Below are 18,166 nucleotides of genomic sequence, written 5' to 3'. Positions count from 1 at the left end.
ATCACATGTTTTTATGCAAGTGGAAGTTATTAACCTTTTAAACACTTAACCCACTATTTATATAGGGACATGTGGTGTACCATCTTGTATGACGGCCTGTTAAAGCATGATGGTGTGCAACCGCTTACAGGTCGGAATTCCTTGATGGGCATATCACTATTCGATTTTATCATTCCATCAAGCTTTTCTTGGTTCACGTATCAATCTTATATTTTGTCCTATCAAAATTTTCTAGTTTTGTTTGTAAAATTGTAAACAAAAATTATAGTTGTGTTGGCACGCTCGTGCAGTATATGGCCTGTTTATAAAACTAAGGCAATTTATAAGGAGTTAATAGCTAGGTTGGATTCATAAGGATAGCAGAATAGCACTTTTGTTTTTGTTGTTTATTAATCGATAGGTAAAATAGTACACAATTGGAGCCAGTATTCTTCCGATCCTCTTATTAAGTTTTAACTTAATGCTCAACGTTTTCTTTGAGTCCATTTATCGGAGGAGTTGAGATTGATAGATCATCGATATCGCAAGTAGCAGCACTGTTAACTGGAGATGTTAATGCAATGTCAATGGAATGGGACTGATCTTCAAGCGGTGGCTGTTGTGTCTGTTGAGTCATCATCTTCATCTCCTTGCTTTTACCCCACAGCACCATGTATAATCCACACACAATTAGAGTCCCTCCTAATATGCTGCAGTGCATAACAAAATACATACATATAGACATTAAAAATATAACTTCTCATGCAGTTTTGTATTATTTTCCTTTTATAATTTAACCAGCACAAGGATAATAAAATAATCAATAATCATATAAATATATGCGTGTCAGTTTTGTGAACCCTCACTTATGTGTCGTATATATATTGACATAGAAGTTCTATGCACTCATCAATAAGGATTAGTGAGCATATTGAAGAAACTTCCACAATTGGGGGTATAGCCACGTACCTTCCTAAATATAACTTTTCATTTAACAAGAAAGTCGCTGCTAGGGCTATCAGCAAAAGGCCAAGTGGGTTGAAAATTGACACAAACAGTGGCCCTCGCATTCGTACACACCATGCGGTTAGAGTCAGTACCAATCCAGTAGTAACGACTCCCTGCATCACAAAACACAGGTGTGGAATACAATTTAGTTGTCGGCTCAACCTAGCCTTGACAAACTGGTACATGCATGCATGCATGGTGCGAAGAAATAAGCGCTTATAGCTGACAAAGTTAACGTGGCTTTTCACTTATTAAAAGATAGCAAGGAATATTGTAATGGGAGATTAGTCATATTTACCGAATACACAGCAGTAAAAAGTTTGATATCCCAGCCCAACTTCCACTGACTCCAATCCCTCTCCTTGCAAAGGGCAAAAGCCACAGACTGGATTGATGCCATGACAGACATCAGAGCCGTACTTGAGTATTGGCAAGGGTATTTCTTAGTCATTTTCGTCTGTATATATACCAAGTTTTATTAAAACACAAAATTAAACAAATCACATGCATTTATTTATGCATGCACGGCTACTATTATATAGATATACATAATATATACTAATTAATTAATAAATTTGAACCTGAAATATCAACCAGGATGCAAAGGAGGTGCTACTGCAAAGTGCCAAGAACGAGCCCAACGATTGAGTGCGAGTGTGTCTATGCAATGAAGCAACGCGACTGTTTTCATGTGAATAGTTGCGTAAAAGATTAACGTGTGTTGACCAGATGCCAATATGTTTGCCTTTGTAGAAGGTGAAGAGCATTGTCCCTCCTATACAAAAGAGTGTCCCCACAACTTTTGCCCTACCTGTATGTGTCCCAAGTGCTAACCTCTCAATTCTGAGATTTAATTTTTACCAAAATTTTCATTTTAGTCAAGTTAAATGAGTTTTTTCAGAAATAATTAATGATTGAGCCACATTCGAAAATCTAAAGTTGCGGTTTAATTACTTAATTACTTCTGTGTACAAGTACCTAAAACATAGTGCTATAATGAAGGTGATGACTGGAACAAGATTGCTGCAGGCTACAACATACGTTGCTGATGTTAAGGCTAAGCTCTCTATGTAAAAGTTTTGTGTCAATGTTGCCCTGCAAATAATTCAACATATATAAAGGCGTTAATTTGTACATTTGTTTAAAATAACAAAATAAAAATAAAAACTCAAGGGACAATAAAAAAAAGTAGATAATTGCAACAGAAGATGAAAACCAGAGTGCGAAAATCATTGACCTATTTTTTCTTTGAATGTTTTGGTTAGTGCAAGCATGATCAGATGAGAAGTTACGATTGTGGGTGTTTGTAAAAAAACTTAAAAGCTAAGATTTTATAAAATTGGATTAAAAATGCATCTTTTTTTAAATACATTAGTTAATTAAAACACGTCAAAACTTAACTTTAATGCTAGAAATTATTGTTTATCTCGGAGGTACTTATATATACAAGAGCAAAAAAAAAAAAAAACATACTAGGAAATAAATCCAATAAAACGATTGAGATATCTGATTAATAAAGAAACATAAAGGAAAATCAATAACTTTTGAATGTGTTTTAGCATTCTTACCCCAATAATCCGGAGATAAAACCATGAACAAGGATATCTAATGTAAGTTTAGGTCTGCTCTTCCTGTTAGTTTATGAGTTAAATAAGCATGATCGTTAGCTAAATAAACGAGAGAGAAAGAAATGAGAGAGACAGAGAGAGAGAGACAGCGTTATCATATATCAATTTGGAAGAGATCATGATCGTTGATGAACCTTTCAAATGTAAGAGCAAGAGGAAGCATTAGTGCTGCAGAAAACAGGTTACGGTAGGCAATAAGGATGGTGAAATTCGTTCCAACCTCTGCTACTAGTTTGTAAAATATATTCATCACTACATATGCCGTCTGAACCACCAGCATCATCATCACTGGCTTCAACCCTTGCACTGCACTAGTACTACAACACATCTGTTTCTGCGGCCTGTCGTATGATCTCTCTATCTAAGATGTCCAGCTAACCCACCAGAGTTTCAAATCCTGGCTACGTTTCCGAAAAGAGAGTAATTAGAGTCGTGAGAACAAGCTTGCTAACGCTCTGTTATAAGTGTGAATTAGCTGGCAGATGCCTCTGTCGAACCCACTTGTACGGCTGAGAGAACCATGCAAGGTGAACTCCTTCTCAAAGATTACGCGTGTATTGTACCGTTGGGTGACAACTCTCTAGTTTTTAGTAGTTGCATGTTAAAGCCTTCCGTAGGTTCATGTGATGGACGAATTCTCAATTTGTCCATTTTCCGATCTTAACATTTGAAAAGGTTTTTCTTTTTTATTTTCTTTTTTTTTTCTGGTAAAACCACAAAGCCAATTTCACTCCAACATTGCTATAATAGGAAGTGATAATGATGTAGCTTTATTAAAAAGGAAAGAAAATACAATCTGTTAAGAGAGACATAAAACCTAACCACCATATATATAAAAACAAAACCTCCAATAACCAATACAAAATATAAGAAGCCCAACAAAAGATAACCTATCTAAAGTGGTAGTGTGGAAACCCTACATAATGACGATGATAATATAGAAAAATGAAATCAGGAGGAGACTCCCACTGAACAAAACCAGTAAAAGAGGAACCATGATTTGCAAGGCATTTGAAAAGGTTTCTTTAAATTGTGTTTATTTAGTTTGAGAAAACCTTTCCAGACAAGTAATAATTTCAACACCCTTTGTTCAAATTTGGAAGGATGTATACTGCACTCAAAGTTCCATCTATAGGATTCAATTTAAACTAGTGAACGATAATAAATGGAAGCAAGTGACCCTTTATCACAATGTGGAAAGGTGTTGCGTCCTTGCATGATGGCGTGGGTTTGAACCTTATCAATGACTAATCTAACATCTAATCTAACAAAATCTATCGTTTGACAAAAAAAAAATGATAATAAATGGAAATTGGGGTTTTTCTTTCTTTTTCACATTGTCTCTAGTGCGCATATAAAGATAGCTCTTGGAGTTTGATCTGGGAGACGTGCATAATCAGGTATATTGTGTATCGTGCTCAATGGTTTCCTTAATCTTGTTATTATGGATGACAATGGTTCGGTTTGGGGACGAAAATGCTATATCCATCCCGATAACTATGACAATTAATCATATCTATAACCGTAAATTAACCATCGAGGATTATCCATAACCATACCACTAGGTACCAGATTCCCCATTAATGATTAACGGTTATATCCGTCTTCGTCAATACCAAAAATGTATTAATTAGTTCAATTGACCATTATTTTGGGATTCGTACGAGCTACTATTTTACCGTATTCTCGAGGTACTCGACGATACAAACGCGTAGGAGCAAGCGGAATCAAATTTGGAGCTATGACGAAGATTTTACGGATTTACGAACATGAAGGGCAATTTGGTAATTTCAATTGAGGAGATATTTTTGTGTCTTGTTTTGTGAGCCACGTGGGGCCCACACACCACTCCTCCCTCACTCCCGTGTCCCCCATTTTTATGGGATTAACCTTCTCTCTCTGTCACTCTCATTCCTCTCTCTCTCTCTCTCTCTCTCTCAAACTCTCTTAGACTTTCATCTCTCTCACCTAAGGCCATCTCCAATCGAGGGCTGGTCAGAGGGCTCGTTTTAGCCCTCTGTCTCTCCAAGATATTAATATTTTAATGAACAGTACATGGCCATATTTGCCTCTGTCTCCAACCAAGGGCCAAAAGGTCATATGGCTCGTTTTAGCCTTGTCACAAAAAATCGTCTCCAACCGAGGGCCAAACATAATTTATTATTTAAATTTCAAAACAACAACTTAAATTTAAAAACAACAACAACTTAAATTTAAAAACTACAACTTAAATTTAAAAACAACAACTTAAATTTAAAAACTACAACTTAAATTTAAAAACAACAACTTAAATTTAAAAACTACAACTTAAATTTGAAATAGAATGAAGTGAGATAGTATGCAAGGGTGAAAATTATGTGAGAAATGGTGTAGGAATGACTTAGGTATTTATAGAAAAAAAAAGGTTTCAATTCATAACAAAAATAAATAAATAAATGTAAGGCAACGGCTAGCTGCAGTCAGCTAGCCGCTGTATTCAAAATTTTAAACTATTAACCGACACGATTACAATTCAAATTACTATTCATGTCGGTTATAACCGACACGATTCCGCCGAGTTAAACTGATTCCTGCGATGCCATTTATATTTAAATTACTATTCTTGTCAGTTATATTAGATAGGAAATCTGGCACTTTTACACAAAATTCTGGCTAGCCCGGGGCTGGCTAGCTGGTTGGAAGGGGCCAGCCTTTTGGCCCTTTCAGATTTCGTTGGGTCCACGAGCCCTCTGGCCTAGCCCTATGTTAGAGATGGTTTTCGGGCTATTTTCGGTCCTTTGGCCCTTTGGACCTTTTGGTTGGAGATGGCCTAACACTCTCTTCTTCTGCTTTTCCCCCATTTCTCAGTTTTGGCAGAGATAATGAAACACAACCACTCGCCCACTCCGGCGAGATCCCCTATCATAGAACAACCACCGCATACTGCCATGAAATCCCTCCCTCACTTCTTTCTCTCTTTATTCCAGACTCTTTCTTCCCTGTAAACCAAATAACTCTCATACTCTAATCCATGTGCACTGCACAGAAGGTGCAGCAACACAGGCCATCACAACCTACCATTAACCCAGGTGAGTCACCTCTGCAAACCGTGACCACCATCACCACTCGCATATCTCCTCGGCAAACCACGGATAACCACCACCTTCACCTCCCCTCTACAAAAACATTAGGAGTTGAGACCACCTCTGGACCTTGTCTTCCTCATTGCACGGCAACAGCTAGGCCGAGCCTAACCACCACCATTTTCCCAGGTAAGTTAACTCGGAACCTGTTAAGACTGAGGTGAGCTTGACTTGATTTGGGAATTTTCTGGGTTTCTAATGACATTATCTTGATATTTGAGTGGTTTTTGAGTTGAAAATTGAGGGTTTTAACCTTGCTCATGTTTGTCCTTAAATTTCCATTTTTCGGCGAGGAATCCGGCAACGACCGAGGAAACCCAGACTTCCGAATCCTTGTGTGAAGTTTTGGTTAGTTGTAGTCTGAGACCACTCTATTCCCAGATTTCCGACGATTGCAGTGGCAACTGGCCGGAGAAGAAGAAGTAGAAAAAAAAAGAGGAAACCCAGACCCTCGACCCAAATTCGGATCCAAACCCAGGATCTGGCTCGGCCTAGTTTTAAATAGGTGGAATATTCTCTGGAATATTCCTTGTGTTGGCTTTTTCGAATTTTCCTCGAAAACCCTCCTAGGCTAATTTCGACGCCCTGAGACCGTTTTTCACATCCATTTAGTGAAATACCAAAGTTTTAACATAATTGACCATCGGAACATCTCGGTTGACTTTTAGGGTTGACTGTTAACTTTTCATTGACTTTTTACAAAAATTTCCTAGATCCCTTCTTAGCATATTTCGATGCACTGATTCTAAATTCGCACTCCATTTTCCTAAATTCAATCGTTTAAGTTGAGTTTTGCTAACGAGTCCCAATATTATGCTTAGGTGCAATTACTATCGGAAGCGCTTGTTGTGACATCGCAAATATCTGTGAGTGAGTCTTTTCTTTTATATAGTATATAAATATACTTGTTAGTTTCCATTTATACATTTCATAAAGAGTTTTCTACAATACGCCTAGAATAGCGTGACGTTTATAAGACTTAGCACATTGATAGAAATTATGACATTATGCTACAAATGCACATGTATGCGTATTATTATTGATGCCTTAATTAAGTTTACGGTTATGAATATTATTATGTGGACTAGAATTAGTGAATCATTATGGCAATATTATATTTATGTAGTCTGTTCATCATTGCTGCACTTGGTGTTAGTGCTCGCCCATGGCCAGAGCCAGTCTTTCATGTGTATGTTCACATCTGCACCGCACGTTCGCCTTGGATCCAAGTAGATGCCAGTCCTGTCGTACATGTTGTATTAGGCAACTCCGACTCGTATGTGACCATGTATAGCACCGGTTTTCACGTGATTGTAGCACTAGAGCGTATATTATGATTACACCCAGTCCTGTCATACAGATCGCATTAGGCAACTTCGACTCGTGTGCTAGCATAGGTTGATAAACATCAGTTCAGTTGTACATGTCGTATTAGGCGTCTCTGACTTGTGTGCTAGAATAGATTGATGAGCACTCGATATGTTATATTTGCTTATGCGAGATTATGTGATTTTGGATGTCATGTGCTACTTACGAGATATGGTACCGTATTGAATTCTTGAGATATTTCAGATTACGGTAAGTATTTTCTTACCATACATAGTATGTATATTTTGGAAACTATACTTGTTTTACAGTGATGGGTTATTATGTTTTCAAAAGGTTTGACTAAACTTTATTTTCAGGCCCACTCACCCTTGTTTATCGCCCTTCCAAGTGCAGCCAAGCTTTCGTATTGACGAGAATTCTTGGCCAATCTTAGTACTAGAGATTACCTACGATGGTATAATTCTCAATTCCCTCTATTGTACTTTACTTATGCTCTGACATCATGTGTGAATTGGGTTCATTCCCGCTCGCAAGTGCACTCTCACATGTAGGCACAATTTGGTTTAAATTTATTCACTTTTCCACATCACTACACTTTCTGGCTTCGTGACCCTCATGGTGACGGCCATCACAGTTCAATTCGGAGTCCAGGTGGACATTCCAGGTCGAGGTGTGTCAATAAGCGAATAATATTTTCGGTTTTTCACCATATCCGAAATATAACCAAATTTTCATCCCCAAATCCATTCCATTTAGGCGGTTATTCATGGTTATCGGGTTTAACGATTTGAATTGTCATCCCTACTTGTTGTCTAATGTCTTATGAAAGAAAGGGTAATGTTAGGGAGACTAAATTTTTTAAATCAAATTTGTAAACCAAGTGATGTGGTTTTAGATGATTAGACTATTAATTACGTGTCAATTAACGTGCTTGTTTCTTATTGGTGACCCATGATTTGGTTTAAAATTTTAACCTCCTTAGCATTATCCTAAAAGTAATTCAGAAAGTATAATGCGATCAATGCATAGAGAGAGAGAAGTGGCCGTTACAGCTAGGTGGAAAGCTAGTATTTATAGTTTGTGTTTACCTAATTGCTTGGTATAAGGATATGAGAGAATGATTATGAGATAAACAAATTCGTAAAGGGATTTATTTATTTTTTTCATTCATTTGTTGTTAGTAAATACTTGAATAAAAATGATACACAATACTTGGCAATTTATTGGCCGAAATAAATGTGTCCGAGTGGAATGAACTCAAACTCAAAAATGATCAATTGACAATAGGCAAACAACTAACAATATTGACAGGTTCCAGAATCAAGGTTTGGGAGATGTCATTGTTACTTTAAAATTGTCATTCTAGAGTCTAGACTCCTCCATATGTATTTTCTCTCATGTTTTCATAAATACGAAGGGTAAATATTCTGCAAAATATATATTTTTTAAAACGTTAATAACAGTCTTAAAAGTTTCCTCAGTCCAAAATTAAAGTTAACTAGACATTGTTTTTAAAGTTCTCTCATGTTTTCATAAATATAAAAAGTAACTGCTGCTTACTTTATATTATTTAAACTGACAAATAAACGTTCCAGCTAGAAGTGGAAGTTGAATGGTGTTTTCGATTCCAACAATAAAACTTTCGAATTCAAATTTGAAAATTCCAAATCTGAATAGTTTCCAAAACATTGGAATGAAAGTTGGAATGCATGTAGAGATTCCGAGAATTCCGAAATTTAAAATTCCAATTTTATAGTTATTTACTCAAAGTATATATTTGTAATCAACTTTTTATTTTATTGTTAGCTCTAAATACATTTTGTTCATTATTTTTATATTAAACAGCCACAACTGCCTAATCAACTCATTTAAACACACTACAACAATAAAATACACTTAAGCTTCATTTTGCTTTATGTCCATTTTTTGTAGATGGGTTGTTAGTCAATTGTAACTTTGGACTTTCATTTTTATCTGCTCTAGCTCTTCTTCTAGTATCGGCATGAAGCCATTTCTTGAGTTCTGTAGTTTGATATCTGTGTTGAATTCTTACTGCGATTGGAGGTGTTGAATTTGGAATTTATTTTCTTGGTTGAAGATTCTTGAAGTTTTGTGATAAAGATTCTTGAAATTGGTAGTTGTTCAGTGTACACATAATGTCATCATCATATGTGCAAGTAGAGAGCCTTATAGGCATGTTGACAATAAAATTGAATGATAAGAATTTTGTAAAGTGGGTATTTCAGTTTACTTCTGTTCTCAAAGGGTATAAATTGTTTGGTCATTTTGATGGATCTATTCCATGTCCACCAAAATATGTAGTCAGTGCGGATCAAGGAGTCACCAATACAATTTCTGATGCATTCTTGGAGTGGGAGTTTGTGGATCTTCCTCTTCTAAGTTTGTTAATTGCCACTTTGTCTGATGAGTCAATTGAGTATGTTTTAGGCTCTAGAACTGCAAATGAAGTTTGGATCAATTTACAAGATCGATATACATCTGCATCTAAAGCTCGAATTAATACCCTTAAGACATAATTTCAGACCATGCAAAAAGGAGCAAGTTCAATTGATCACTACTTGTCTCATCTTAGGAATATCAAAGATCAATTAATAGCAGTTGGGGAAATGGTTAGTGATAATGATTTTATTGTTGCAACATTGTATGGTTTACCAAGAGAATATTATGTTATAAGAACTGTCATTTTTACACGAGATACACATATGACACTAAGAGAGTTTAGAGAACAACTATTGAGTGTAGAAAGAGAAGCTGATTCTGTTATTCACAATCTGTCTCCAAATATTGCTGGTTTGTATATGCAAGGGAATACTGGTTCAAGCTTTTATTCTTTAGTGCCTTAAGGATCATCTAGTAACTCTAATAATGTACCTTTTACCATTGGAGGCACTCTAATACAAATACCAAATGCAAGTTCCAATTTTGGAGGACATTATAGTCCAGGAGCATCATCTTCAAATTCTGCACAGATGCCATATCCTATTCCTGGTCCAATACATATACCTTTTTCACAATCTCAAGCTACAATGATGTTTTCCTCGGCTTATCATTTTCCACAGTCTTAAGGTCCAGTGTATCATAAGGGTGCAAATGCCTATGGCTTTGTTGGGACAACTAATACTCCATGACAATTCAATAATAATGGTCCTCGACCTAACTATAGCTCTAAGACTACTGGGAATGGCACTTATAGACCTCCACACTATGGAAACAATAGAGGTGGCAATTCTAGAGGCAAATCAAATGGAGGAAGCTGGCAGTCTTGGTTTGGTAATACTGAGACAAAGTCTAACATAGTGCTTGAGTGTTAGATTTGTTTCAAAAGAAGGCATACATCACCTAATTGCTGGAAAAGGTCTACTCAACCAAGTTCAGTGGGACAAGTCATGGAATGTCAGATTTGTGGCAAGAAAGGGCATAGTGCACTAGATTGCTATCACAAAAATAATTTTGCTTATCAAAGGACACCACATGCTCATACTCTCACAAAAATGCAAGCTCAAGCTCCACCAATAGTATTGCCCAATGATTCTTGGATTATAGATACTGGAGCTTCACATCACATGACTGCAGATATTGATTCTCTGCAACAAGTCACTCTATATGCAAGAAATGACAAGATTACAATTGGCAATGATGAAGGTTTGTCAATCAAACACATTGGTTCTACACATTTAAACACATTGCCTTACTCTTTGATCTTGAGAAATGTCTTACATGTGCTAACTATAGTTGTGAATTTACTTTCTGTCAAACAATTGTGCAAAGACAACTTTTGTTGGTTCATATGTGATGATGTGAATTTCTATATGTAGGACAAGTTAACTAAAGCTGTCATATACCAAGGAAGGAGTGAGGATGGTAAGTTGTTTCGGATTCCTTTAAAGTTGTTTCCAAGGTTGTTGTCTCCATCAATTCAAAAGTTAGTAGCATTACTTGGATATAAAGTGAAGTCTACAGTTTGCACCAAAGGCTTGGACATCCTAGCAAAGAAGTGATTTCAGAGATGATGAAGCAGTCAAATATAGTTCATACAATGAATATCAATAAGCATGTATGTTCATTTTGTATTTCTGGAAAAATGTCAAGATAGGTGTTTCTAGATAGGATAAATACATGTACTTTTCCATTTCAAAAGGTTCACTTAGATCTCTAGGGTCCTTCACCAACTTGGTCTATAGAAGGAGACAGATACTATGTTAGTTTTGGTGTATTTCAGATTTTTTTTCAACTTTGTTGTTAATCAGTTTAATGTCATAATCAAATGTTTGCAAACTGATGGAGGTGGAGAGTTCATGAGTAAACAATTTGATGATTTCTTGAAACATAAAGGTGTAGTTCATAAGATTTCATGTCCATACACTCCTCAACTGAATGGGATGGCTAAGAGGAAGTACATACATATCATAGAGACTGCAATTACTTTGATGACCATTGCTCATTTACCTCAAAATTTATGGTTTCATGCTTGTGCACACTCTGTGTTTCTCATAAATAGAATGCCAAGTAAAATATTACAAACGAAATCACCTTATCAGTTGTTGTTTGGTACAAACCCCCAATTGCAAGATATTAAGATATTTGGGATAAGAGTGTATCCATAAATCAGGCCCTACAATGAGAACAAATTGCAACTAAGGCTTGTTCAATGTGTGTTTCTTGGTTATGCAGAAGGTTATCAGGAAGTGTTATGTTTTCATATGCAATCTCATAAACTGGTTATATATAGGCATGTTATACATGATGAGAATGTATTTTTTTACAAATTTACAGGTGGTGATACCAAGCTTCAGCCTTCAGGTGACTCTCAAAGAGACCGTTCTTTGAATGCTTCAATTATTATTACACTTCCAGTGCAATCTAGTTATGGTAATTTAGATAGCAGAAATGTGGAACATGAATCAGTAAGTGTGAGTTCTACACATTTAGCAAGTACTTGTGCTAATGAGACTAATACAAGTACAATTGGGACAAGTAACAACATTTCAACAACAACACCATCACAGTAAATTGAAACAACTCACTCATCTCCTCCACACACAGCTTTAATGTTACCTGTCCACAATCCTACACAATTAGTGGTAATTCTTCCTCTAATCTCATCTGATGTACCTGAGCATATTCAATCTGATAATTCTATTTCAAGGATGCAAACTAGGTTTCAAACAGGAGCTATTCCAAGAAAAGACTATTCAGCCTTTATAGCTAGCCTCCCTCAAATATCAACTTTATAGATTGACGAACAAGACAAATATTGTACCGGAGGGTTCTCATTTTATGGCTCAAATAAGTGATTTAGCATAATGAACAACATTTCAAAGTGCAACAACGAATGTCAATTGGCAACAAGCAATGCAAGAAGAGTTTGATGCATTGAAAGGTCAAGGCACATGGCAGCTAGTCCCTCCACCTACACACAAAGCTATCATTGGTAGTAAATGGGTTTACAAGTTGAAAAAGAATCTTGATGGCTCCATTTCAAGGTATAAGCTAGATTAGTGGCTCAAGGGTATAATCAAGAACATGGTTTAGATTATTTTGAGACATTCAGTCCTGTTATGAGATATACCACAGTCAGGTTAATCATTTCCCTTGCAGCTTAGTTTAAATGGGAATTAAGACATTTAGATGTCAAGAATGCATTCTTGCATGGTGAACTGGAGGAAGAGGTTTATATGAAACAACCACAAGGCTTTATGGACTCTACACATCTTGAATATGTATGCAAGTTGGTGAAATATTTGTATGGATTGAAACAGGCCCCAAGATCCTGGAATGCCAAATTCACAGGATATTTGCTTGCAATAGGATTCTAAATGTCTCAATCTGATACAAGTTTGTTTGTTAAACATGATGGAACTGATATTGTTGTCATATTATTATATGTGGATGACATCATTCTCACTGGATCCAACAAAGTTAAAGTTCAGGCCATAATTCAGGAGCTTGGAGATATGTTTGAATTGAAAGATAAGGGAAAATTGTCCTATTTTCTGGGATTCCAGGTTGAGTATAAGGAAAATGGGGATATTTTCATAAACCAGTCAAAGTATGCAAGAGATTTGATTCACAAAGCTGGAATGGATGGTTGTAAACTTACTACAACTCTATGCAAGCCTCATACTAAACTTCTAGCTACTGAGGGTAAGGCTTTGGATGATCCAAGTGCATATTGAAGTCTAGTTGGTGCTCTGCAATACCTAACCTTTACTAGACTAGATTTGTCATATGCTGTGAATGTGACTTGTCCATATATAACTAATCCTACTAATATACATTTTGGTATAGTTAAAAGGATCTTAAGGTATGTTCTTTGGTATAACTAATCCTACTTATATGGGTTAGAATCCTACTTATATGGGTTCCAATAAAAGGAGAGATCTGTAATTAGATTTGTTGTTTTCATGGGTTAGAATCCTATATCGTGGCAGTCTAAGAAGCTAGCTTTAATGTCAAGGAGTTATGCGGAGACAGAATATAAAGCATTAGTACATTGTGCAGCTGACATTGTCTGGATAAGGTTGTTGTTAAAGGATCTGCATTTGTTCATTTCCAAGCCACCATTGTTACAATGTGACAACTTATCTGCTCTAGCATTATGTTCAAATCTTGTATTTCATACACGGATTAAACATTTGGACACAGACTTTCATTTTGTTCGTGAAAAGGTTCAAATGAAGGATTTACAAGTTCAGTATGTGCCAACTGAGCACCATACTGCAGATATCTTGACAAAAGGGTTGCATGGTCCTGCATTTATTCGTCACTGCTACAATCTCAGACTAGGTTACCCTAGCTGAGATTGAGGGGGGATAATGATTGAGGATGTATAATAGCTTAGCATACACCTTCATGCCATGTCAGCTATAATTAGTTACAAATTAGTTAGTTGGTTAAGTGAAAGGGTGTTGAGTCATCAATTGCAAGCTGCTATATATAGCAACCTATGTGTAATAGCTCATTACCGTTACAAGTCATAAAGATCATTCAATTTCTTCCTCTATATCTTTCTTTCTTTCTTTCTTTCTATCTTTCTCTTCATTTCTCTCTTTGCTGCTCTTCTGCAAGTTTTGATTTCCTTCTACTAAATTCATATGAAGATTCATGAATGTTAAGACTTAGTAACTGCATCGTTACTATGGGATGTAGCCACGTTTGCCCATATTTCTTATAGTTCCATTTGAAGTTTTGGAGAAACTTGTTCATTTGCATATAAGAGTAATGATGGCATATACTAAAATTGTTCTAAGTGATTATATAACTGGCTCGAGTGCTTAATAAGCTACCAATGTCACTAATTGGAATCTTAATTTTCGATAGCGGCAGTGGAGGATGCAAGTTTTTAGGGTTTTTCGGTTTTTCTTTTACTTGGCTCACAACTTTCTGTTGGGCTGTAATTTGCGGGTTCATATCTATCGAGTAATGTTAGGGAGACTAAATTTGCAAACTAGATGATGTGTCACCAATAAGAAATGAGTACGTTTATTAACGCTTAAGTAATAATTCAATTATCAACTTCCATGTCATTTAGTTTACAAAATTTTATCTACAAATAGTCTCCCTAGCATTACTCCTATCTATATCATGTGTAATTGTAATTTGACCACTTTGTTGTAAATTTGTTTTGTTGGTTTAATGAAGTTGTGGTCTTTCCCAAAAAAAAAAGTCACTAATTGGAAGCTGCATGTGAGAAAGATCAAATTGTTTGCTTTTGGTTACCTGGAAATTATGAGTGCGTTACACATTGGTTGAGAACGGCTTAGCTTGCAAGTCATGTATTTAGATGACCAATTGTGCAAATCGAAATTTTATTTGAATCCCTATAAATACTTTCTATACCCAATTTAAACTTTAAATGTTAATTGTTTTTTTTACACTATTGCATATCACCATCAAGTACAAGATGAAATTAACAATAAACTTAAATGTATCCATATACCATGAACCCCACACCCTATAATTAAAGCCTACATTCACTCCTTCTTTATCCCATGTTCATTTCGCCTAAAACTCTAATAGCTCTTAAGGAGAAAAACAAGTTTTTTTTAGTTATTTTTATCGATGGATGGTGGTTTTGAATCGTCCGACTAACATACGAATTGATTTATGAATTATTTTTTGTTTAATTTAGATTTTTTTTAGAGTTTAGAAAATGGGTATTTGGGTTTCAACTTTTTTTGTCAATCCTAGGCTTCGCATAATGCCATTAAACTTTTTATGAAAAATAGTGCATATGCTATAAAAGATACGAAGCCCTTTCTATGAGAAGTAGAAGTATTAATAATTTGTTTGGCATTAGAAAACAAAACTGTTTATTTGGCCTTACAATTTTTCCTGACATATTAAGCAGGTATTAGTTGCCGTGATATCATTGACTTTTCATGAATAAGTTGTCATCCCATGAAAATTGAGACCTTTGTTTTACTAGAAAGATTATACACATGACAAAGGTTAATAAATCTAGAGTGCATGGTTCTTATAGTTTCACAATTTATTTTAGTGAAATAGAAGTTGAAATATTATTGATTGAAACCCTATCACAATATGATTGCAAGGACGATCATATTGCCTGGACTAAGAATTTGTCAACATTTTCGTAGTCCTAACTTGTAATGGATTTCTATTTGCAAATTTTGGGTTTTTATTTTCAAAATGAGTATATAGATAAATGTATAAGTAAAATTGGGTTGGTGAAGGTAGTTTAGGTAATAAATTTGGATTTAAAGAGATATTACTAATTTAATTAGGAGTAATATGAGTGTAAAGAGTAAGTTGAATGCATAAAAATGTTATATGGATTCAAATAAAAATTCTCATGTTATATGGGTTCCAATAAAATGGGTTCCAATAAAATTTTCTCTTTGTGCAAATAAAGTCATCAGTTATTGAAGTTTGTATTATTTGTGTGAAATAATAAGAAAGCATCTTACATATCAGCGTGAAGGTTCGAACCAGGAACCTACCAAAAGAAGTGTACAACTCAATTGTTTGGGATTTTATTCTATTTTCACTTTTTAGGAAATATATTGTGTTAACTTTTTGGCTACAACTTGGTCTCTAAATTTGGACTTGTCTAGTGTTTTGCAAGAATCTTATCTTATATATATAAAGTCAACAAGCCTAATGAATAGTTTTTTTTGGTATCCCAAGCTTCATAAAAAAATAATCGGATAGAAAAACCCCTCAAACAAAAAACTTCAAAAGCAACCCAAAATAATGCATCAAATGTGGCAATGGTATTTTCGTCATTTTAATAGTATTTTTAATAATTAATTTTTTGTACAATTTTTTGTAATTAATATCTCACAATAAACTAGCAATAATGTGATTGAATTAGTTGTTTATTAAATATTATTTTCTCTATGTTTAAACACATTCAGAACATCTTAAGAGGCGTGTAATGCTGGTTATAAAAAATTTCTTTTGGTCATTAAATTAGTTGTCAAATGATTGTTTTTGTTTTTTTTAACAAACGATATTATCCACACTAAGGGGGGAGGGAGGTGAGCTTAGCCTCACAATGAGCTAGTAATAATGTGATTCAATCAGTTGTTTATTAAATATTATTTTCTCTATTTTTAATGTAAATTATATAGAGATCGATTTTATTATGTGGATTCAGCTGCTTTAATTAGTTTATGAGGGGTTTCTTCTAGTATAATCTAAGATTCTTCATTTACTTCAAATATTTGACTTTCCTTTTGTCAATTTACGCATATAAATACATTTAAAATGTGTAAATTGCGCGTAGCATGCTGCGATTCAAAAACTGCATTTTGCACGCACGTGAGCGCGTGCATGAAGGCTAATCATTAAATGGCGGACATAAAAAGTTTGGATTATTGAAGTAACCATTAGGATACTAGGCCGTTAATGTGTTCCACAAATAAATTCGCATGAGGGCCCTCAATAGAAAGAGAAATAATAACATCATGATAGCTAATTTAGTACATAACATCATCTAATAGGTTTGATTAAAAAAAAAATCATCTAATAGGAATATACATTTTTTTAACAAACAATATCATCTGCATTAAGGGGGGAGGAGGTGAGCTTAGTCTTACAATGGGCTAGAAATAATGTGGTTCAAACTCGTCTTTGGCGAGAATTGAACCTAAAATCTCTTACTTACAAATGAAGAGGAATAACATTAGACTATAGTATTAAGTGACTCCAGTAGGAATATACATATATCATCATGATAACATATGGAAATCACAAATTCAATATATACTAAAACCCAAAACAAACCATGTCACTGTTCATAATCATAGTGTGCTTCTTGTTTTGCCCCTACCAAATTTGTGTTATTACTTCTCCTGCCACTGTCTTAGAAAATATATATTTGTTTTTTTTTTCTTTCTTCCTTCTCTCTTCCCTCTCACTGTTCTTCTCATCTTCGACTCACCTTCGAATGAAAAACCCAAAATTCAACATTTTATGATGTGTTCCAATGGCGGCTGGCCCGTAACCACAACTATTCAACTCAGGATAGTCCCAACAACAACATTCAAGCTTTGCATGCTCGAACGTACCCATCAATCGAAGAGTTCCATAAGCCTAGCTTGTGGTGGTTTTTTAAGACAAAAATCAGAGTTTTTTTGGGGCCAATTTCTGGCATTTCCGCGAAGGTGATTACTCTACACCCTCAAATTAGATTAGCTTCTAATCGAAGTCTATGTTTTCCAGCGAATACCCTTTTTTGCAATTCTTTTCTTGATATTTGCATACTTCTTTCTCAATTGAATTTTTTTTTTGTTTTGTTTTTTTGATCTTTTTTCATCAACGTTGATTTTGAAATTCAGTTTGAAGTTCAATTTTTTATGGGTAATGTTTACTATCTCATTTAATTTTATATTTTTTGGTGGATTTTTTATGACTAAATTTTTTATCTTTTCGTTTTGTAGTGGGCATTGAAGTTGGGTGGATGAAATCCCTTTTCCTCCTCAAATCAAAACACCAAGCCTCTATCTCTGCTAGGTCAAGGTAAAGCCATCATCTTTCACATGCTAATTAATTACATATCTGGGGTTTAATTAGAAATGTAAATTGAAAATTTATTTATGGGTAAATTGGGGT

At 35.1% G+C, this 18,166-nt stretch overlaps 2 protein-coding genes across 2 annotated transcripts; one reads left to right on the top strand and one right to left on the bottom strand.

Moving 5' to 3' along the window:
- Positions 1 to 357: 357 nt before the first annotated feature.
- On the bottom strand, positions 358 to 3,164 carry LOC103441873 (WAT1-related protein At1g25270-like). The gene is made up of 7 exons (XM_008380583.3): positions 2,750 to 3,164; positions 2,556 to 2,618; positions 1,966 to 2,082; positions 1,569 to 1,830; positions 1,286 to 1,444; positions 949 to 1,100; positions 358 to 689 (listed from the first exon to the last, which is right to left on the bottom strand). The coding sequence occupies exons 1-7, from the start codon at positions 2,941 to 2,943 to the stop codon at positions 458 to 460; spliced, it is 1,179 nt and encodes a 392-aa protein (XP_008378805.1). The 5' UTR covers positions 2,944 to 3,164; the 3' UTR covers positions 358 to 457.
- Positions 3,165 to 12,903: 9,739 nt separating this feature from the next.
- On the top strand, positions 12,904 to 13,263 carry LOC139198157 (uncharacterized mitochondrial protein AtMg00810-like). The gene has a single exon (XM_070826425.1). The coding sequence runs from the start codon at positions 12,904 to 12,906 to the stop codon at positions 13,261 to 13,263; it is 360 nt and encodes a 119-aa protein (XP_070682526.1).
- The last annotated feature ends 4,903 nt before the right edge of the window (positions 13,264 to 18,166 follow it).

This window comes from Malus domestica, chromosome 08, assembly GCF_042453785.1.
Source record: "Malus domestica chromosome 08, GDT2T_hap1".
NCBI classification, from domain to species: domain Eukaryota; kingdom Viridiplantae; phylum Streptophyta; class Magnoliopsida; order Rosales; family Rosaceae; genus Malus; species Malus domestica.
This window is presented reverse-complemented; position numbering and strand designations above follow the sequence as displayed.